We start from the raw sequence: 21,429 nt of genomic DNA, 5'->3' as shown, positions 1-21,429 counted from the left end.
ACTATAAAGGCTTCCAAGAAAATGCATGTTTGCTGCTATTCCTTCAGGTCCTTCAGGCCCATACTAGGTATGGAGAGACAGTTGGAGAAATGCTGATTCGTAATAATAATGACAACAATCGTAACAGCTAGTATTCGTGAGCCCCTTTGCATGCAATGACTGCCTTTACTTGTGTTAACTCATTTGATCCTTGCAAGAGCCCATTAAGTATGAGCAGGGTTTTTGTATACCAATGATATCTCATTACACTGTAAAAACGAGGATTAAGCAATTGTGCAGTGCCCAACAGGTGCACATGTCTTGTGACGGAGTAATTGTAGTTCTCTAACTATAAAATAAAATACTATCTTTCTTATAAAAAAAAAAAGCCCCATGGGGTTGACTAAGGCAACTGGGGGCTCAGAGAGGGGAAGTGACTTTGCCTGAGGTCCCACAGTGAGACTGACCCACAGAGACAGGGCCGGTTCAGGCTCTGAGTTCAGCAGGTGGCTATGGATGGAGAGCGTGGTGAGCTGCCCGGAATTGAGCCAAGGGCAGTGGTAACAGCAGGCAGTGGGGGGAAGGTGAATGTGGTCCTTGATTCTCTCCTGCACCCAGGTGACTTTCCTTAGGGGCGGGTCGAAAAAGGCTGGATAGAGAGGCAGGCAGCACCAACAGTGGTGTGCAAAGATCTAATTAGAGAGTTGGCAGCATGTAGGGAGGCAATGAAATGAACCCAAGGCCCTGCTCTGGCCCCGAGGCACAGCCAAGGTAATGATGTTTCTCAAATTATGGTCCCTGGACCGCCCACACCAGTGCCACCTGAGTCTGTTGACAAATATATATTTCCCATGTGAATTTAAATGACAAAGGACTCTTCACTTATCTATTAAAATAAGAAATCTAACAGAATCGTGGGCTCTTATTTTGTTCCCATTATATATGTGGGAGAAGAAGAAAGCCCAGAAGTTCGGTCCTGATTTGACAGAGCATCTTACAAGTCTTTATGCTCTTGGCGACTACAGAGACGCCCAGTACAGCATTCCCATCAGAGAAATGGCTGGTCCAAATTGCCAGTTTCTATTCGAAAGGTTCTTTCTAAAGGATATGGTGGCAATCTTTGAAGTCTCGTGGCCTCTCCATGTACTTGGCCTTCCCAGTATTTGGAAGCTCATCACCAGTGAGTGTTCCAAGAGGCTCAGGACGAAGCAGGAAGGTTTAGTCTTGGATCTCAGAGGTCCCTTCTGTGCTTTCTGTTGTGCAGCGAATTACCAAGGCCAGCCTGCTGCAAAGGTGAGGGAAACGGACTCCCCCTTTCAGTGTGGGGGTGGCACACATTTACACATTTATGGGGAAGAAAGGGATCAATGGCCATCTTTGGAGATCATCAACCACATCCCACCAGTCTCTGCACTGCACAGAAACCAAGAAGGATAGTCTCATGAATGATCTCAATTTTACATCATATCTAATCAGATTGTTTGCAAAAGAAAGACCTTGCCCCGGCTGTAGCTATAGAGAAGAGGGAACATCGCTTTCATTGGTTTCTGAGATTCTTCTGTTCATTATGAACCCTTCAAATTTTGAGGGTGACAAAGATACAAAAGTAGGGATCTGAAAGGGTACGTGCACCCCGATGTTTATAGCAGCAATGTCCACAATAGCCAAACTGTGGAAAGAGCCAAGATGTCCATCGACAGATGAATGGATAAAGAAGAAGTGGTATATATATACAATGGAATATTATGCAGCCATCAAAAGGAATGAGAGCTTGCCATTTGCAACAACGTGGATGGAACTGGAGGGTATTATGTTGAGCGAAATAAGTCAAACAGAGAAAGACATGTATCATATGATCTCACTGATATGAGGAATTCTTAATCACAGGAAACAAACTGAGGGTTGCTGGAGTGGGGGGTGGGGTGGGAGGGATGGGGTGACTGGGTGATAGACACTGGGGAGGGTATGTGCTCTGGTAAGCGCTGTGAATTGTGCAAGACTGTTGAATCTCAGATCTGTACCTCTGAAACAAATAATGCAATATATGTTAAGAAAAAAGAAGAAGAAGAAGAAGAAGAAGAAGGTAGTAGGAAGGGAAGAATGAAGCGGGGGAAATCGGAGGGGTAAACGAACCATGAGAGACGATGGACTCTGAAAAACAAACTGAGGGTTCTAGAGGGGAGGGGGGCGGGAGGATGGGTTGGCCTGGTGGTGGGTATTGAGGAGGGCACATTCGGCATGGAGCACTGGGTGTTATGCACAAACAATGAATCATGGAACACTACATCTAAAACTAATGATGTAATGTATGGGGATTAACATAAGAATAAAATATATATAATTCAATAAAATATTCCTAAAATAAAAAAAAATTTTTGAGGGTGAGACCTGGGATGTAAACAGTGTTATAAGCAATCAATGAGTAACTCTCAACTCCAACACAGAACAAAGGAAGGAGCAAAGGAAGGAAAGGATTTTACTTATGAGCAGTGATGGAAGGCATAGATTTCACTGCTCATCACGACCAGGCCCACTGGTGACCCCGAATCAGCCTCTCTCCAGGGGGCCCCAGAAACTGGCATTTTGTAATTTTTATCCAGGCATTAATTCTTCTCCTGCTAGTTAGAATCACTTCCAGGCCCGTTGATGAACATAAAGTGTAATGATGATATTGATCACAATAAACACCTTGTCATTTACTTAGCACTTTGCAATCTACAAAGTACTTTTCACTGATTATTTGATTCTGTTTCATAATAATTCCCAAACCTCCTCTGGCGTCTTTGCTCCATGACACCAGATTGACCCTGGCTTTGCCTACAGAGCTTCTCAAGTTCACCAACCTCATTTTGCTTCTGAGATTTCCTCTCCAAAAATGCCATTAAGTTTTCTTCAAAAACCTCCCCAATTCCTCCCTCTCCCCCTTGAACCTCACCATGATTTAAGCAAGGGGAAAGGATATCATCCCTCATGAGACCCCACCCCACCCCCTTGGGCCCTCACTGGCCATCCAAGAAAAACTGGTGAGAAGTTTGGGGGGTAGCCGAGAGCCTGGAGCAAACCCTGGTCGTGGAGGCAGAAAGCCTGGGAACTCGGCCCAGCTTAGCTAGAACAGGTGTGGCCCGGGCAAGGCCCTCCTCACTGGACCTTGGTGTCCCCAACTGTAAAATGAGGGTGTCGACTACCACCAGTGCTTTGGAGTGGCTCTGAAGCTCCTATGGGTGCCTGGTGTGTAAGGAGGGGCGGGGCTGGTGATGAGGGGCCCCAGGTGATTTCTCCCGCCTGTCCGCCTGAACTGCTTGTCTTTTGTGTACAAGTCGAATCTCCACATAAAACTATGGCAGTGACCAATATTTCTTCTGGATCATGTGACCTCTAGTTCTGCAGTCTGTCCTCACATTTCTATATAGTGCCAAGAATTTCCAACAGTCCAGCTTTAAGCACATGCCAGGCACGTGCCCTTATTATTACTTCATTCTCTCCATTTATAGATGTCATGTCAGTGAGCTTCACGAAGATAAAGGGTTTTGCCCGAGGCCACCCAGCTGGTTCTCTGGGGTAGAACCCGGATTCACTCAAGGTAGATTGGTGCCACAGCCCTCTGTCTTGACCACCACACAGCACTATGTCCAGCTCATCTGGCCCCTGACCCAGGCTATGACACAGATCTGGGCGTCCAGGGGTCCTGGACACAGCGCCTCCCATTCTCCCCAGCCCTGGAGCAGTTTACTTAGTGCCAGGGGTTTCCAGGTCTCCCCCTGGGGTGGGACTAAGAGTGGGGGGTGGCAGGAACTTGCAAAGAGGCTGTGCATGAGGGTGCAGCATAAGCCTCAGGGCTTGGGTCAAGGCCCCCCAGGCAGGACTGTGGGACAGGGACAGGGCTCCTGTCTGTCCACTCAACACACTTCTTGAGGTACTATTATGTGCCAAGCACTATTCTAGGGCTGGGGATACATCAAAGGATGACACAGACCCATATCCCTGGGAGACTCTGGCCATCAACAAGACAAACATGAAAGGCAAGGAAGCTTACATAGACTATTAAATAATGTTAAAAGTAAGGCAGAAAGGGGGAACGGGGAGGAATAAGGTGAAGGGCCGAGAGCTGGTAATTTTATATAAGGTGGGCAGAGAAGGCCTCTCAGGGAAGGTGATGCTGGCAGTAAAAACTGGAGGGGAGGGTCCATTTCCCCCTACCTCCTCTAGGTGGCAGCATCCTCCCACCGTGGGGCAGCATAGGCGGTCCTCAGCCCGCCCAGCCGGGTCAAGGATCCCCAGGGAAACTTGCTTAAGTCTGACACCGTGGGAACCAGGGCTGTTCCCTATCGCCCATCTACAAATTCTGATTAAAATGGGGAATCCTAGCAAACAATGCCCTGGGATGTGACTATGTTGTTTCTTGATCCGGGTGCTGGATAGACAGGTGTGCTCACTTTGTAAAAATCCACAAAGTTATGATCTGTGGGGGCACCTGGGTGGCTCAGTCCCTTAAGCGTCTGCCTTCGGAACAGGTCATGATCCCGGATCCTGGGATACAGCCAGGCATTGGGCTCCCTGCTTGTCCCTCTCCCTCTGCCCTTCCCCCCGACTTGTGCATGCGCGTGTGTTCTCTTAAATAAATAAATAAATAAATAAATAAATAAATAAATAAATAAATAAATAAAATCTTTAAAAACAAAGTTATGATCTGTGCACTTACTGTCCTCGGGTTACACTTCAATACAAAGTTAAACGTGACACATACACCTTAAACATTTTCTTTTCATCCAGGTCGTAGTTTTCATTATTTTCGCGCACCTCTTGCTGATTAGCGCTCTGTGCCATCTTTCTTAAAGTTTATTAAATACATTAGAACAGATAAAATGCTCAGAGCCATGCCTGACATGTAGGAAGCATTTCATAAATGTTAACGCCATTTCCTGTTGTGCACGCCATGATGCGTCGTCTGTGATATCCAGTCTTGCTTTCTTCACAGTGGAGAAAGAACTTAAGAGAAACTTGCCTAGCAGCCTGATGCCAAAATCCTAGACTTTTATGATTTTTCCCAACCTTTCCCAGAGAACTTGCCCATACCTATTTCAATAGGCGTTCTAAAACGAACTTACCTTTAGGGGTCTTTCCAAAGTACTCCCCTTAGTTTTCACAGAACTAACTCTCCCTCATACTTCTATTTCATTAGCTGACATGTTAATTAAAGTATTTAATTCAATAAGGAGGTCAACTGGCATAAAAAGATTTGGAGACAGGGGCGCCTGGGTGGCACAGTCCATTAAGTGACAGACTCTTGGTTTCAGCTCAGGGTCATGAAATAGAGCCCCACCTTGGGCTCCATGCTCAGCGCAGAGTCTGCTTGAGATTCTCTCTCCCTCTCCCCCTCCCCACCATCTCTCTCTCTCAAATAAATAAATACATAAATCTTCAAAAAAGAGATCTGGAAACAAGCCCAACTAACCCTAAATGAGTATACAACTCAGTTGGAAGGGGAGGGAAGGCTGAGGTCAAGTAGAGAGGCTTCAACCAACAGCAAGAGTTTCAGGAGCGGAGAGCCTGGGTCAGTCTGGAAAGTTGGTTCAGTGGAGGTTGAGTCAGAGAGCTACCACTGTACCCTTCTTAGGAGTTGCAGTCCCCAAGATCGAGTCTTTTTTTGTTTTTTTTTAAGATTTTATTTATTTATTTGAGAGGGATATATAGAGAGAGACAAAGAGCGAGCAAGAGCACAAGAGCAGGGAGAGGGAGAAGCAGACTCCCTGCTGAGCAGGGAGCCAGGGCCCAGGACCTGGGATCATGACCTGAGCTGAAGGCAGACGCTTATGGGACTGAGCCACCCAGGCACCCCCCAAGATCGATTCTTACACAATTACTAATGAGCGGGTGCACCCATCAAGCATTACTGGAAGTACTTGGTCAAGCAGGTTGCCTTGGGGAACCGGGAATAATAACCACAGCCATTTACTGTGTGCCAGGCTCTGTGCGAGGTGCCTCACGTACCCTGACAGTAACCTGGAGAGGGCTAGATATCATTTAGCATTTGAATCTGTTAATCTTGATGTGTAACGAACACTTAAAAAACCCCAATTTCAATTTACTTTATAATTCTGTGGTTGGCACTTCGTGGGGGCTTGACTGGGTAGTTCTTCTAGATGCAGCTGGCCTCGGTCATGCGTCTTTGATGAGCTCTGCTTCTGGGAATTGGCTAGCTGCAGGCTGGGGCGACAGAAGCACCTGGGCTACTCCTTGGGTCTCTCACCTTCCAGCAGACTAGCCTGAACCTCTCCACACTGGGGCTGGCCAGGGTCCCATGACGGAGAGGGGAAGCCTCCGAGGTCTCTTCAAGGCAAGACTTAGAAATGGCACCATGTCATTTCCAATAGTCTCTCAGCCAGATCAAGTCACAAGGCTCGCCCAGATTAAAGAGCGAAGCAATAGACTGCCACCTTTTTGAAAAGTCATACTGCAAAAGGGTATGGACCCAGGTGGGGGAATAATTGCAGCCATCTTTGCAAACAATATACCTCAGTCTTTATACATGAAGAAGCGAGAGCTCAAGCAGGTTAAGCTACTCATCTACCCAGAGTCTCTCAGCTAATAAGCGATAGAACTAGAACAACACATACCTGTGGGACTTCAATATGAGCTCTTTTCACAAGGCTAGGCAGCTTAATTAAGAAATTAAAGGTGCGAATGATCGTTTTACTTCTTAAATTAACATTAGTTGAGCATCCTCTATTATTTATACAGCACTAGGCTTCAGGTCATCCTCACCAAATAGAGATGATCATCCTCATTTTACAGGCAAGGAAATTAAGGCTCAAAAAAATTAAGGTGGACTCGTCAATGGATCATGAAGCCTAGTGCACATAAAGACAAGGGATTTGAAACTATTTCTTCTGATTTCAGATCCACTATTCTTTCAGTCACACAAAATACTACTCATCTGGGGCCCATGAACTTCTAGAAGGTGTAACATGGTCCTTGAACAATTTAGGCTTATATACAAAATTTCAAAAATATTGCATTCAAGCATTTTTCTTTCTCTATTATTATTATTTTTTAGGAAGAGAGAGTGGAAGCAGTGGTGCAGGGGGAAGAGCAGAGGAGGAAAGGGAGCAGAGGGAGAGGGAGAGAGACAATCTCAAGCAGGCTCCACACCCAATGGGGAGCACGACCCAGGGCTCAATCTCACAACCTTGAGATCATGACCTGAGCCAAAACCAAGAATTGGACCCTTAACCAACTAAACTACCCAGGTGCCTCTCAAGCATTTATCTGAAAAAAAAAAAAAAATAAGGAAATAGCTCTCATTAGATTCTCAGAGGGATCTATGTCCCCCCACAAAGTTAAGCTCTGCATACATGTTATATTTCCTCCCAACCAGACAGGCAAAACTCTTTAGTCCCATAAACTTTGTATATTCTAGAAACATGGAGAGAAAGGGAGCCTTGAGGCTAAGTCCAAGAAAGATCGGGTGGGATTGAGAAGCTCTGGGGATTGGAATGTGTCCCTTCAGCTCGTCTTGAGATGGTGTCAAGGTTGGGTTGTTGGAAATGACCTGCTGGGCAGGTGGTCATTAGCAGTGGTCAGTAAGCATACTGCAATTTGCTCCAACTCTAGAATATTTTTCTACCTTTTACAGACTTGGATTTCTGTATCAGGGGATCCCAGACCCAATTCTGTTCTCCCTTCTGCCTTAAGATGTGGCCCCAGAATTTCTCAGAGCCAGAGCAGGGTCCTGAGAGTGGGCCCCACTCCTGAGCCTCAACTGAGTTCCTCACCTTCTCACCCAGCTGCCAGCCAGCTCTGTGGGGTCTGCATCACCCCGCGGCGGGGCCCAGGATCTCCACGCCTTTCTCCCAGCTAGCTTCCTCCTGCACATCCCGCCTTCAACAGGGCCTATTGCTGGGGAGCCTCCAGTTAGCAGCGATCTAGCATGGAGAACTACAGTCCATCAAATTGAGAGTGTAACCACACAGAGCTAAAAAGTGGGACCAACAGCGAAAGGGACTTGCCCACCATTCTGCCCTCTCCTCATGCCATCAACAACTTCAGCCCATCCTATGATGACACACGTCCTAGAGAAGCTTAGCATCCCTCTCCTGGATGCCTGCTCTGGCAACTTCTCTGGCCCACCTGCATCCCCTTGGTCCCTCTCCAATCGGTTCTCAATACTGCAGCCAGAAGGATCTTTTCAAAAGACAAATCTGATCATATCATACTCCTCTGCCTAAAAACACCTAATGGCCTTCCCGTATGGTCTACCAGCCCCGATATCTGGCCCCTATCTCTGCCTTCAGGCTCGTCTCTCAGAGTTTCTCCCAGGTGCGCACTGGAGCTGGCTCCTACCACTCCCAGAGCCAACTGGGAAATATTAAGGAATGTGGTGGTAGCTGGAAATTCACTGTAGTGGGATTATTTGCACCAGAGGAATCAACAAATGCTGAACATCAAATTTGCCCCCAGAGAGCTGGTTGACCAGCACACTGCGGCCCCATGCCCATTGTGTGGTTCCACCACGGGGTCCTTGTACATCCTGCTTCTCTGCCTGGAACACTCCCTCTTTGCTGAGTTAACTTTACTCTTTTAGACCTCAAGCCAATTGATACTTCCTCTGGGAAGGCTTCCTTGGTGTCTCAGAACAAGTCAAATCCCAATCTCGAGCCTGTCCTTCTGAGCCCGTATCACAGTTATCATTTCTCATGTATTTGTGTGATAAATGATATTCCTCACTATTGTCACCTCATCAGCCAGCACAGTGCCTGGTACATGGTAGAAACTCAAAACATTTGTTGGATTAATGAAAAGGTTAGAGAAATAAGCACTAAACAGAAATCTAAAGCTTTGGCGTCTATGGCAGAGACTGCTATTACTCATGTTTCCTTTCTACCCAGTCTCTTCTGTTGTTAGCTCTGTCATGTCACCAAATCCTGGCCAGTGCAATGGGGTGAGAACCATAGACTCTTTCCAGCCATGGCCTCCTAAATGGCCCAAGTGGTCTTTAGTGCTCTCTTCTCCATCTGCATGGCGGCAGGAAGCAAAAGCCCAGATTCCTGAGTGACTGATTGGAGATGAGCTGCCCACTTGAGTCACCTGAACCTCCTTGAACTATGATAGGAGCGAGGTGTACTTTTATTGTGTTAATCCCTGAGGTTTGGGGGTTACTTCTTACTACAGTAGGACTGCATCTACCCTGACCTAAAAGACCTCAGTGCTGTCATTAACTCCTTCTGCCCTTTGGCAATCCACAAGCTCTCTGGGCCTCAGTTTCCCTATTGGTCAAAAGAAAGGATCCCACAAGATGACGTCTGATATCCTTCCAATGTTAAAATTTGGTTATTTTGCTTGTTTATTTTCCTCCCTCCTGCCTAGCACTATATGCAGGCACGATAAATATGTGCAGATAAGAGAACCTCCTATATTTGAAATCCTTTCCCCCAGATAAAAACATTTTAATACCTTAGAAATTCAGGGTGGTTGCTCTGAATATTTAATCATCCAGCGAGTAAAATATCGATCAAAATAACAATGGTGACATTTTATCCAGAGGCTAGGGAACCTTCTGAGATCTACCCCTCAGCCTTCCAGCAACTCCCCTAAGCATCTTGCTTTGTTCTTGGCAGTCTGGGGGCTCCAGCATTTCTAATGATTTGCAGGCCTCCTCCTTAGACTGTCCCAGCTGTTCCACTTGGCTGAATCTGCCATCTGCCTTTCTCAATAGAGATGGTCCCATTTTTCAAAGGAATCCACTAATGCCTTTTCTTAGAAAGTTGTCATTAAAGGCTACTACCGCCTGGATATCAGTAACCAAGAAGCCAGAGTCACATCTTTGATGAGATGTAGCAAAGGGGATACAGAGTTCTTGATAACTGGGTTTCCAATCTCCTGAGTGTATCCTAGCCCTGCCATCGGTTCACCGTGTGTGAAAAAGGCAAAAGACAAGCAGTTCGTCTCGGGCTGGGGTCCCTCTTCCTGTTAAAAATGAAGGTCACTGCAGCTGCTGTCATCCCAGTAACCATAGTAACAATGAACCGCATGACAGGTGTATGATCTCCATCAGACAATGTCTAGAATTAAGTGCTCATCCTTCCCTTCACGCCCACCCCAGATCCTGCTAGGTGGTGTTAAGGGTTTCCCAGGGGAGCAGCTCAGGCATGGGAGATCCGGACTGACAGCATTAATTAAACCTTTCATTTCCCTGGAACATTTTGCATTTACCAGGCCTAGGAGCCAAGAAAACCTCCAAGGGAAGCTCTTATGAGAGAGGATGCTAAGTCTACCACCAGGGACGGAGGCATTGCATTCAGCAAATGGAGCTCAGTAGGAAAATGTGCCTAGCATACAGCAAGCACAAAATAAATATTTGTGGAAGAGTCGGTTTAATCAAAGGGAGCTCATTTAGCAAATGGGATTCCTTCCAAACCACTGGAAGTCCTGCATGAGATGATCATGTGAGTCATTCACCCTTTCAGTGATTCCTGAGTACCTCCCGTATGCACCCATGGGTGATGGTATGAAGGCTCTAAAGATAGTAGCTTGCTGAATGAATCCCAAGTTCCCTGGGGCTCAAGGGCATGTTGGGAAGTGTGTAGAGGGGAGTCTGAAGGGACCGGCAGGGACCACATCACAAAGGGCTTTCGATTTAACTGGAGGCTCTTGCGTTTATTATTGGTGACACTTTGAAGGCTTTTATGCATGTGAATGATAAGATTAACTTTGCATTTCAGAAACATCCTTTTTAATGCCCTGTAGGGAAAGGATTAGAGAGAGACAATTGCTTGACCAAAGAAATGATGTTCTAGAAATTCTGAAGCCAGGACTTAAGAGAACGGCTTTGTGGCTTTGTCCTCTTGGAATCTGGCTGCCGTGCAGCTCCAGCCACGTGGAGAACCCCAGTGCGCTGGCTGACAGCCAGCTGTGCCCCCAGGGGCAGCCCGTACCCGCTGCCCACCCTGTGGTGCGCCATCTTGCACATCCCAGCCCAGCCGAGCGCAGTCCCTGGAGAGACATCACTTGCAGCAGGAAAAACACCCAGTGGAGCCCGGTCAACCCACAAAATCATGAAAGCTAACAAAATGATTGTTCTCAGCCTCTAAGTCATGGGTGGTTTGTCATGCAGGGGTAGATAAGGTTCCAGGTGGCGGTCACTTCTGCAGCTCAGCGCTGAAGGTCTGGCGGGAGCCATGCTAGATTTAGGAGCCGTTGGCTTCATGGGAATTCCGAAGCCCTGTTGTGGGTGAAATTCTCTGCACTCCTTCTCACACGTGCCCAGCAGACACCGGGAATGCTTGCTGAATTCAATGAAACACTCCCCATAACACAATACACTGCAAACCACTGTGTTCTGATCTAAGGCCGTCTCCTCATGCCTGGAATTCTAATTTCACCTTACTCTAAGCATACTTCTTTTATGTCCCCCTCTCTGCATCAAGTGTGGACTGCTGGCGGCTGCACGTGAGGCTCTTTGTTCTTCTAAGACAAATTCTTTCTCTGAGTGTGGCGCAGGGACTCGGAATCTGCCAACCCGAGTCTGGGTTGAGGATGCCTGCAGTTTTCCAGCTTCCCCACATCCCCTACCGGCCCGCACCATCCTCATCTGCAAATGGAGACCCACAGATCAAATGAGGAGGGAAAGCATGCTGAAGGACATGCGACAGAAACAGAATGGGTGCGGTGATCTTCACCAGGGCATGGGCACAGTCTCAACCCCAGGCAATTCCCTTCTGCCCGCCTGCCCCCTGCCAGCTCTGCCCCACGGCATAGCAAACACCAGGCGAGTTCGGGAGATGGGAAGTCTGCAGCCCTTGTGTGTTTGAAATCTCGCGGAGGACCCACGTATACAGCCTCCCGGGCCAGAGAAGGTGAGAAAGGAAGGGTTAGGAGTCTGGTAAAGTGACCCCCACCCAGACTGAGCCGCAGGCCTGGGCTGGAGCCGGGGTTCGCCCGCTCACACAGTGTGACCTGGGCGAGCTCCTGCCTTTCTTGGGGCCAAGTGTCCGCGTACAGAAAGCGTGAAGAACGGCCCAAGACACCCCTAAGCTTGCGGGCATCTGAAGGCTGGTTTGCTGTTGGGGTGGGGGTCTGGTCACGTGTCGGCGGGAGGGGGGGCGGGCTGACGTAGAGCTGAGTGCGGGCGCACCCGCCCGCTCCCGGCCAGCCTCGTCCTCTGACGTCCTCGCAGCCGCCCTCCCTCCCCGCCTCCCTCCCCGCCTCCCCCCACCCCCCACCCCAGGCGGCGGGAGAGCAGCCCGCGCGTCCGGATCCCAGGAGCTGCCGGGCGGCGGGCGGCGGGCCCGGCAGGGGTAGGTGCGCGGCTGCGGGCCGGAGCCCCGCGCGGGGAGCGGGCACCATGGTGCTGTCGGTGCCAGTGATCGCGCTGGGCGCCACGCTGGGCACGGCCACCAGCATCCTCGCGCTGTGCGGGGTCACCTGCCTGTGCCGGCACATGCATCCCAAGAAGGGGGTGCTGAAGCGGGACCGGGACCCTGATCCGGAGAAGGCGAGACCCGGCGTGCTCCGGTCCGCCCAACAGGTGAGCGGGGGCGGCGCCTCGGCCTCCCGGGGGCGCGGTGGGGTCTCGGCGGCGGCTGCAGCGGCGGGGGAACCGGGTGGGGGGGAGCGGTCGCCGTGCTTTGCGCCACCGAGCGTGGCGGCGAGGAGGGCGGAGAACGTGCTCGAGGACCCGCCGAGGGGGTGCGGGAGGCCTGGGGGTGGGGGGAGGGTCGGAGAGAAGAGTTAGGGGAGGGAGGCTTGGTGGGGGCGCGAGAGGAATGGGGTCAGCGAGCGTTAAAGGGGAGGGGGAGGGACGGAATGGGAAAGGGGACTTGGGGACGAATAGGGACTGGGAGGAGAGTTGAGCGGCTGGCAGGAAACGGGGGAGGGGGGCTGGGGGGTTAAAAGCTTGCAGAATTGGGGGAAGAGAAATGGGGACGGGAGAGGGAAGAGAAGTTGGGGGGTCTGGTGTAGGGAAAGCCCTGGCTTAGCTGAGGAGGGGGCAAGCCACGGAAAAACGAGAGGGGAGGTGGTTGCTGCATCCCTGGGAGCGGGAGAGGGGCAGCTGGGCCGGGAGTGCCTGGGGTCTGGGGAGAGGCTGGTGAATGTGGAGGGGCCTGAAGGACCTTCGCCCCCTCCCAGCAGCCCTCAGCTCCAGCCAGCCAGAGGGGCTTGCTGTGGTGTCTCTGAAGATGTCCCTGGAGACAGGAGGGCTTTTATCCCCTGCATGGGCTTGTGCCCAGAGCCCCGTGGGGCAGGAAATGGGTGGTGTCCCCATTGTACAGTGCGGTAGAAGGGGTCTAGGGAAGAGGTTTGGAAGGGGCCCCCTACATAGGCTGTGCCCTTCGGGACACATTACCGAGGTGGGGAGTGTAAAATGCGCTCTGGAGACCAGGAGGAAGAGTCTTGCTAGGGTGCTGGAGGAAGCCTGGCCCTGGGGCAGGGGCATGACTTAATGACTTCCCAACGCCCTCTAGATTCCTTATAGAGCTTATAGATCTGGGAGAGGCACAAAAGTGCTGCAATTCCACCTTCCTTTTTCCAATCAATTATTCAAAAGCTCTGAGACTCAGTGCTTGAGGCCTCTGTCAGTCACCAGGTAGTGAGAGGGGAAGGAAATGGCTACTGTCCTTGAGGCACTTACAATCCCAGGAAAGTGACATTGACATTGGCAGGAATAGGAGCCAGCCAGGCATCGGGACGCGGGACCCTTCTAGAACCATCTGAGGTGGGAGTAGTGGGCTCTCCACTGGCAGGCGGTTGAAGGGGTGGATGAGTCCTCCAGAAGTTGTGGCCCGCTGCCTCTCAACCTTCTCTCCCACCCAGCGTGAGGGGAAGGCCATTGTGCCCTTCACAGAGATTGCTCCTCAGGCTTTAGGGAAAGGCCATTGTGCCTTTCTCAGAGGTGGCTCTTCAGGGGCTGTCCCCTCCCCTTCCCAGAGAGAAGCGCCGGGGAAGGAGTTGGTGTAAATGACCTCTGGGATCCCTTCCAGTAGCTCACACAAGGGCCAAGAATCTGTTAAAGACAACCCAGGTAGTGTCTCTCTTGGGCTCAACTCCCCCCACCCCAACTTCTCATTGAGCTTGGAACAAGTCATAGCAAACCACTACGTGGCATGCACCCTGTGTCAGCCACCGTTCTAAGTGCTTTATTCTTAATGCACTTAGCAAGTGAGTGAAGGACATATATGCTGATCCCTACTTAAAGATGAAGAAGCTAAGGCTCAGAGAGGGTAAGTGACTTGCCCAAGGCCACACAGTTAGAGAAGTTTTAGAGCTGGATGGATTCTAGCCAAGCTGGTCTGCTTCTGGAATCCATGCTAATAGCCCCCCCCCCCCCCCCCCCCCCCCCCCGCCCCTCCATGTGCTTGATCTGGCAGGTGTCTACCTCTCCGGCCAAGCTCATGCCCCTTCTCCCAACATCTGAAATCTCACCCTCCCTGTATGTATGATCCTTCCTAAAGACCCCCCAATCCCCATGGCCATTTTCCTCCGGCTTTTCATACTGATGGCTCCTTCTCATCCTTGAGGCCTCTTTCTGTTTAAATTTCCCCTTCTCCAGAGGATTTTGTCTCCCACCACATGTAACAAAGTACCTCCTCCTCTATTACCTTCTTCCCTATTGTTCTTACAATTCTTTCATAGTACTTGTTATAACTGGATGTGATCTTTGGTGTCCACTTATTTGTATGTTATTTATTCCCAGTACCTCCTCTGTGTCTGGAACCTAGCAGGTGTCTAATAAGAAACTGTTGACTAGTAAAGGTATCCCTGTGCCCACTTGGGATTGTTGCTGGAGTCATTTCTCCCAATGGGAGCGCACGCACCAGGCCTTTGTAACCCCGTGCTAGCCCAGTAGGGCCACAGTAAGCCTTTGTTGATACATGAGACCCCTTCCTTCACATCCCCTCATCTGGTTCCCTGAGTGACAAGGATTTGGGCAACCTGGGTTGAATCAGTGGGCACGGATGTGGCGCGGGGGAGATCTCACAAGGTTGGTTGGGCTGCCATTGTTCTCAGACTGATTCAGCCACTGACCCAGATTGAGTGAACGGAGGAAAGAACACAATTGTCATTTCCAAACAAGTAAAGGAGGTGGTGTTAAGGGTGGCAGGTGACAGCAGGGTGTTGGAAGTGACGCGTGTGGACAACGAGGGGAGGAGTCGGGGAAGGCTTTCTGAAGATGTTCCTGGAAGGGAGGGCACAGGGCTGCAGAAAGGGGTTCCAGACTCCCTTACCCTGAGAACCGCATGTCTGTAGGATGCGGAGGGACCGCCTATGTCTCTGAAAATAACTGGTTGTGGTTCTTGGAAAAATTCCTTGGATATTCAGGCCTTGTATGGTTAGATGAAGTTGAAGTTTGTAGTGATTTTGAGAAGAACTTGGAAGTTCCCCTGGGGGTTCATAACCTGAGGTCCAAAGACATCCCTATGGGGTCTGTAGACGGAATTTAAGAGGTTCATGGTCTTGGGTAGGAGGAATATCAACCACACAGCACAGGAGTGTTAACAATATCTGTGCCTTGGTCCCCCAGGGAAATCACAGGTAGTTTCGAGGCAACTACAGCTATTGTAGATACTCCACAGGATCATTTATGTTCATCGCCAGTTCTAAATCATGGTACTTATTAAATGTCCTGCCAGATCCTGTTAGCCAACGGGTGGATGAAGAGGCTCACATAGAGCCATTCCACAAGCTGATTTTATTAGATGTTCCTCTGTAGTCCGATGTCTTTGATTTGCAAACATTCTGAGGAAGTGTCCAGAGGGCCTCTCTGGAGAGCTAAAGGAATCCGTGGAACAAAAAAAGGGCCCAGGATCTCTGCTAAGTGGGAGGAGGCAGAGGGCAGAATCACTCTGTCATCCCTCACCTCGCATGCCTCCACCTGGCTTCAATTCATAGTTTATCTCTGCTTTTCCAAAACACACACTCTGGACCCTTCATCCTGCCTTCGTAGACAGTCCCTCACCCTCACCCGGGTGTGGTCTTTTGGGGGATGCAGGGGACTCAGTCTCACTACACTGCCCACTCATGGTCTGGCAGGCTCAACTGGGACCTCCCTCACTTCTGTCAGCCCAGCTTTTGAAGCTTGGTGGCAGCTCGAGAGGGAGACAGGGCAGAGAGCAGCAGAATGATGTGCGCACGCATGCATGTGTGTGTGTGGGCATCTTCCCTTTCCCACTGCTTCAGAATCTACTAGTGAATGGCAGCCAGGCCCCTTGGTTCCTTCCCCCTCAGTTTCCCCCTCAGTTTCCTTTTCACACTGGTCTGCACAGGCCTCCACTCACCTTATCCTGGGTCCCTTCAGAAGAAGTGCTGTTTTTGACTAACCTCAGTAATAAAGAGTGAGCAGGGAGAACCGCTCTTTCCCACTGCTTGGACCCCCTGACACCTGTCACTTAACAGGAGTTGGGGTTCCTGTTTTCAGAAAGCTTTGGTTTTCATGTCAGAGTTTTCTCCCCGCACGGTGCTTACTTTGTTGTATTCTTGAAGTGAATCTTCTTGAATGTGTCTCGGAGGTCCCTGGGGTGACCCGGGTGCTGTCCCCTTGCAGCTAACATGTAGTCCAAGGCTTTAGCCAAGTTGCTTGGACCCTCGGCAGAGGCCCCCATGCCTCTTCTCTCCACATCCCCCAGGTCCTCACCGCCACTTCCCACCAAACTAGACAATCTCACCCTCCTTCCAGTAGGGTGGGCTTCCATGGAATGCCGTCTTAGTCTGTTTGGGCTGTGTAACAAAATACAGATGGGGCAGCCTATAAGCAACAAAAATGGGCTTCTTACAGTTCTAGAGCCTGGGAAGTCCAAAAACCAAGGCTCCAGCAGATTCGGTGTCTGGTGAGAGCCCATTCGTAGACTTTGCTCTATCCTCACCCCGGGGGAAGGGGCAAGGGAGCTCTCTAGGACCACTTCTGTAAGGGCATAGATTCCCTTTATGAGGGTCCATCCTCATGACCTGATCACCTCCCAAAGGCCTGCCTCCTGGTAGCATCTCCTTGTGGGCTAAGTTGCAACAGATGAATTTTGAGGGGAGGTGGGACACGGACATTCAGATTTTAGCAAACACGAATAAATTAATTCTAGGTTCTTATGAAACAATGTAAACAAATGCTGAGTTTGTATCCAGCACTGTGGGTACAGAGGAATCTTTTCTGGCAAGATCAGGGAGTGTATTTTTCATTTTTCTTGTGTCCCCGACGATATCTGGTGTGATGCTGAGCCCGTGATAATCCTTGAATGTATATTGTGAATGAAGTGGTCGTATTGCGACTCACACTCACTAAGAGGAAAGGCGCAAAGGAGGGCAAAGTGGTAAGGTTTTATTTCCACCCGATTTGAAGTCAAGTCCAATGTATGTTTGGTCTTGCCGTTGGGGGCCAGGCAATGGCCGGGGCGTGGTTGGGCAGCCTCTGCAACGTTGTTCATGTTCGGCCTCTTGATGGGGATGCTGGTCACCCAAGCGTGTTGGTCATTTTGTGAAAGAAAATTCACCCAGCTCTACCTTTATGATTTGTGCGCTTTTCTCTATAGAGTTAGACTTCAGTGAGGTTGTCATTGAAATTTTTCATGTTGTGATACAACGTTTGTAAACACTAACTTAGTATCGAAAGTCACTGTTTTTGTTCCCAGGAGGACTTCTGGGCTATCATCAAGAGGCATGGCCCTCCTTTGTTGTGATCCATCCCATACTCCCTGGTCCCTGGCTCTGTCTGCTTTCTGCCGCCACTCCTGTGGCCGCCTCCTTCTTGGGACTGGGACCTCGAGACCATCAGTGTGGCCCCATCAACCCTCCCACCTTGTTCTCCTCTTCCTTAGACCACTCGAGCCACATCCTCTCCGATCACCTGCCTGAATTCATACTTATCAGAGTGTGGATGCATCGGGACCCATATGCTGCGTTTCATTTGCTAATAAGTTCATTCATTAAAGATTAATGTGCACCTGCTAGGCACTGGGATGGAGCAATGAAGAGACGGACGTGAGCTCTTTCTGATGAGTGGGGAGATGGACAATGAAGCCATGGAGCGTGTTACACTGCTATCATGATGGGGCAGGTGCAGGGGGCATGAGAAACCCCTTAGGAGGGGCACCCCCACCTTCAGCTCAAAGAACTTTCTCCTTTTTTGGCTCACTGCTCTGCCAAGGTCTCCTCGGCACCTCAGTGGTCACAGGAGGCCCCATGAACTGCTAACCCCGCTCCTGGAGCTGATGTGCCCCCGGGCTTCTCTAAGGTCTGCCCTTCATGGATTCTTACCCTTTTAAAGGATTTATTTCTCAGCTCATCTCCTGGCTGGCAGACTCTCCTGTTCACATTAACGAACAGACAAGAAATTGAGGCATTTCCATAGAGTAATAAATAGTAGTGATATAGCACAACTAATATTTTTTGGGTTCTTTATGTGTTCCAGGCCCTCTTTAATCATATTAATTTTATCTTCACGATAGCCCTATGAAACATGTGGAATTATTATTTCCCTTTTACAGATGGGAAAAGTAAAACACAGCACATTTAAGCAACATTTTAGTGGCAGAGTTGGAAATCAAATTTAGGAAGTCTGGCTCCTGAGCCCACACTTTGACCAGTAGGCTGGAGGTTAGCGGAGAAAAGCTAGTCAAAATTACACTCGAACCACTGTGTTTCCCCAAATGTGGCATAAAAGTCTCAAAAATACGCATTTTTGCAGGTCAGCTTCAGAAACCTTTCCCAAAGCTTGGGATGGCTTTGTTGCCTCTTATGTCTGTCACGCTTCAGACCCTGGGCACAGCCCAGGGCCCTCTGGAGAGATTTACACAGTAAACATGTTTGGGCTGGCTGCTTAGCAACACAGAAGACAGTATGAATTTTTCATCAAGAAATTAGCATAGATTATTTCAGAGCGGTGAGCACACACCCGCCAGAAACACCAGGCCCTTCCGGATACAATGTGGACCCTAAGTCTGTGTCCACAATCCCTTCCCAGTGGTAGGCCCCAGACCCATCACATCTCCCTCCCTTCTTCATTTCTCCTCTGATGGAGCATGTAGATAATTCAGGGGCCCGGCTCTTTTTTTCACGGGACTGACAGTTCACTAGCACCTTGTGTTGACTGCAGGAGAAAAGATTGCTGCATCTTTATAGACATTTTCCGAATTTCAGACCCTGGTCCCGGTTACTATCAAGTACCTGGGGTGCAGGAAGAGAAATAGCCAGGCCATTCAAGTGTGATGGAGGAAACTACCAGAGGAGAAATCAGACAGGGGTAAGGCAAAGTCGGAAAGAAGGGGAGAGACCAGTCAGATGGAGGAAGCAGCAGACCCAGAAGACAAAGAGGAAGCAGGGTAAAGAGTGACTGCCCGGGGTGCCTGGGTCTCTCTCTCTCAAATAAATAAATAAAATCTTAAAAAAAAAAAAAAGAGTGACTGCTTGTCCCAGGGTGGGAGATGGGCAAGAGAAATCAGGACACCCCGAGACGATCCACGCTATTTGACCTTCAATCTCCCAGCAGTCAGCAACCATGCATAACTCAGTGTCATTGCCTGCACTCACTCCAGAGCTGATTTCTTACTAACAAACATTAGGAAACCTTGCTTTGAGGATGGAGGAGAATAGCTTCACGGGGATACATGTTAAGAACTGAGGGGTTCTGTATGTATACATCAGAATCAACATACACATGCGTACAAAGGGCCTCTCTAGCCAGTTTGTTGAGAAATAATGTGTTAGTAGATTTCTGAAGGCAAACAGATGAAAAGGGTGGATAGATTCCCCCTTCCCTCCCTTCCTCCCTTGATTATGTTTATTGAGCACATACTATGTGCCAGGTACTGTGCTTGGGGGCAGGGGGATACAGTGGTAACTGCTCCCTCCTCAACAACATACTCGCCCATCCTCAGCCCTCATGATATTCATGTTGTAATGGGGAAGACCAGCGTTAATAGAGAAGAGCACAGATAGATGAAAATGCAATAGTGGTAAGTTACCTAAAGAGAAAGTTCTAGTGCTATGAGAGTGTAAGGTGGAACTGACCCAGTCAGGAAGGAGGCTTTCCTGGACAAAGTGATGGCCAAGCTGAGAGCTGGATTGGAAGGGAAGTAACTAGGGCAATGGGGAGGAGTGTGAGGGGCTCCAGACAGAGGACTGAGGCTGTACAAAAGTCCTGTGACAGAAACTTAGCACCTAGAAGGACCTAGCAAAAGGTCAGTGTGCCCAAGAGCAGAGAGCCAGGTGGGGTCTGGTGTATGAGGAGGCTGGGGAGTGGATTGGGGTAAGAAGGGCATTGTAGACCATGGACAGGTTCACTCATTCATTTATTCATTCATGTATCAAACTTGATCAATGCCTATGTGAGGGGCACTGATAATATGAAGGTTATAGCTATTTTCAAAACTTTGTTTTAATTGAGGTGAAATTCACATAAAATGAACCATTCTAAAGAGTACGAATCACACGTCACGTTGTTCTAGCACTTTGTTCTCACTTTCATGCAGCTTTAAAATATCTTCATTCACCCCCTAAGAGAACTCTGTACCTATTAAGCAGACACACTTTCTGTTCCTCTCCTTCTTCCAGTCCCTGGCAACCACCAGTCTGTTTTTTGTCTTCATGGATCTGCCTATTCTGGACATCTGACATATTTGGAATTTTAAAATACGTGACCTTTTGTTTCTGGCTTTTTTCACTTAGCATCATGTTCTCAAGGTTCATCCACATTGTGGCTTATATCAGAACTTTATTCTTATGGCTGAATAATATCCCATTATGTGTATTTGCCTCATTTTGTTTATCCATTCATCGGTTGGTGGACGTCTGGGAGGACATTGGCTAGAGAGGCCCTTTGTACACATGTGTATGTTGATTCTGACAGGCAAATAGAATCCCTTAGTTCTTTTTTTTTTTTTTAAGATTTTATTTATTTGACAGAGAGAGACACAGCGAGAGAGGGAACACAAGCAGGGGGAGTGGGAGAGGGAGAAGCAGGCTTCCCGCGGAGCAGGGAGCCCGACGTGGGGCTCGATCCCAGGACCCTGGGATCATGACCTGAGCTGAAGGCAGTCGCTTAACGACTGAGCCACCCAGGCGCCCTGGAATCCCTTAGTTCTTAACACGTATCCCCGTGAAGCTATTCTCCTCCTTCCTCAAAGCAAGGTTTCCCAATGTTTGTTAGCAACCCTTCAGTTATTGTGAATAGTGTCGCTGTGGACATTGCTGCACTCATATTTGTTTGACAACCTGTTTTCACTTCTTCCAAGTAGATACCTAGGAGTGGAATTACCACATCATTTGGTAATTCCATGCTTAACTTTTTGAGGGAATGCCAAACTGTTTTCTACAGCAGCTGCATTGTTTACATTTCCACCAGAAATGTCTGAGGCTTCCAGTTTCTTCACAACCTTGCCAGCAGCTGTGAGTTTCCTTTTTTTTGTTTTTTTGTGACAGCCATCCTAGTGGGTGTTAAGTGGCATTTCACTGCGGTATTTTCTAGGCTTT

The 21,429-nt window shown here is 49.1% G+C and overlaps 1 protein-coding gene across 1 annotated transcript in view; it reads left to right on the top strand.

Moving 5' to 3' along the window:
* The first annotated feature begins 12,319 nt into the window (after positions 1 to 12,319).
* Positions 12,320 to 21,429, top strand: part of SYT13 (synaptotagmin 13) — a 39,194-nt gene continuing 30,084 nt past the window's right edge. Inside the window, exon 1 of the mRNA XM_035012626.1 lies at positions 12,320 to 12,502. Coding sequence (XP_034868517.1) covers positions 12,320 to 12,502 — 183 coding nt within the window. The remainder of the gene's footprint in view (positions 12,503 to 21,429) is intronic.

Source organism: Mirounga leonina, unplaced genomic scaffold (assembly GCF_011800145.1).
Source record: "Mirounga leonina isolate KUSES-001 unplaced genomic scaffold, KU_Mleo_1.0 Mir_166, whole genome shotgun sequence".
In the NCBI taxonomy this organism is placed as follows: Eukaryota; Metazoa; Chordata; class Mammalia; order Carnivora; family Phocidae; genus Mirounga; species Mirounga leonina.
The sequence above is the reverse complement of the archived record's forward strand: the minus strand, read 5'-3'. Positions and strand labels throughout refer to the sequence as shown.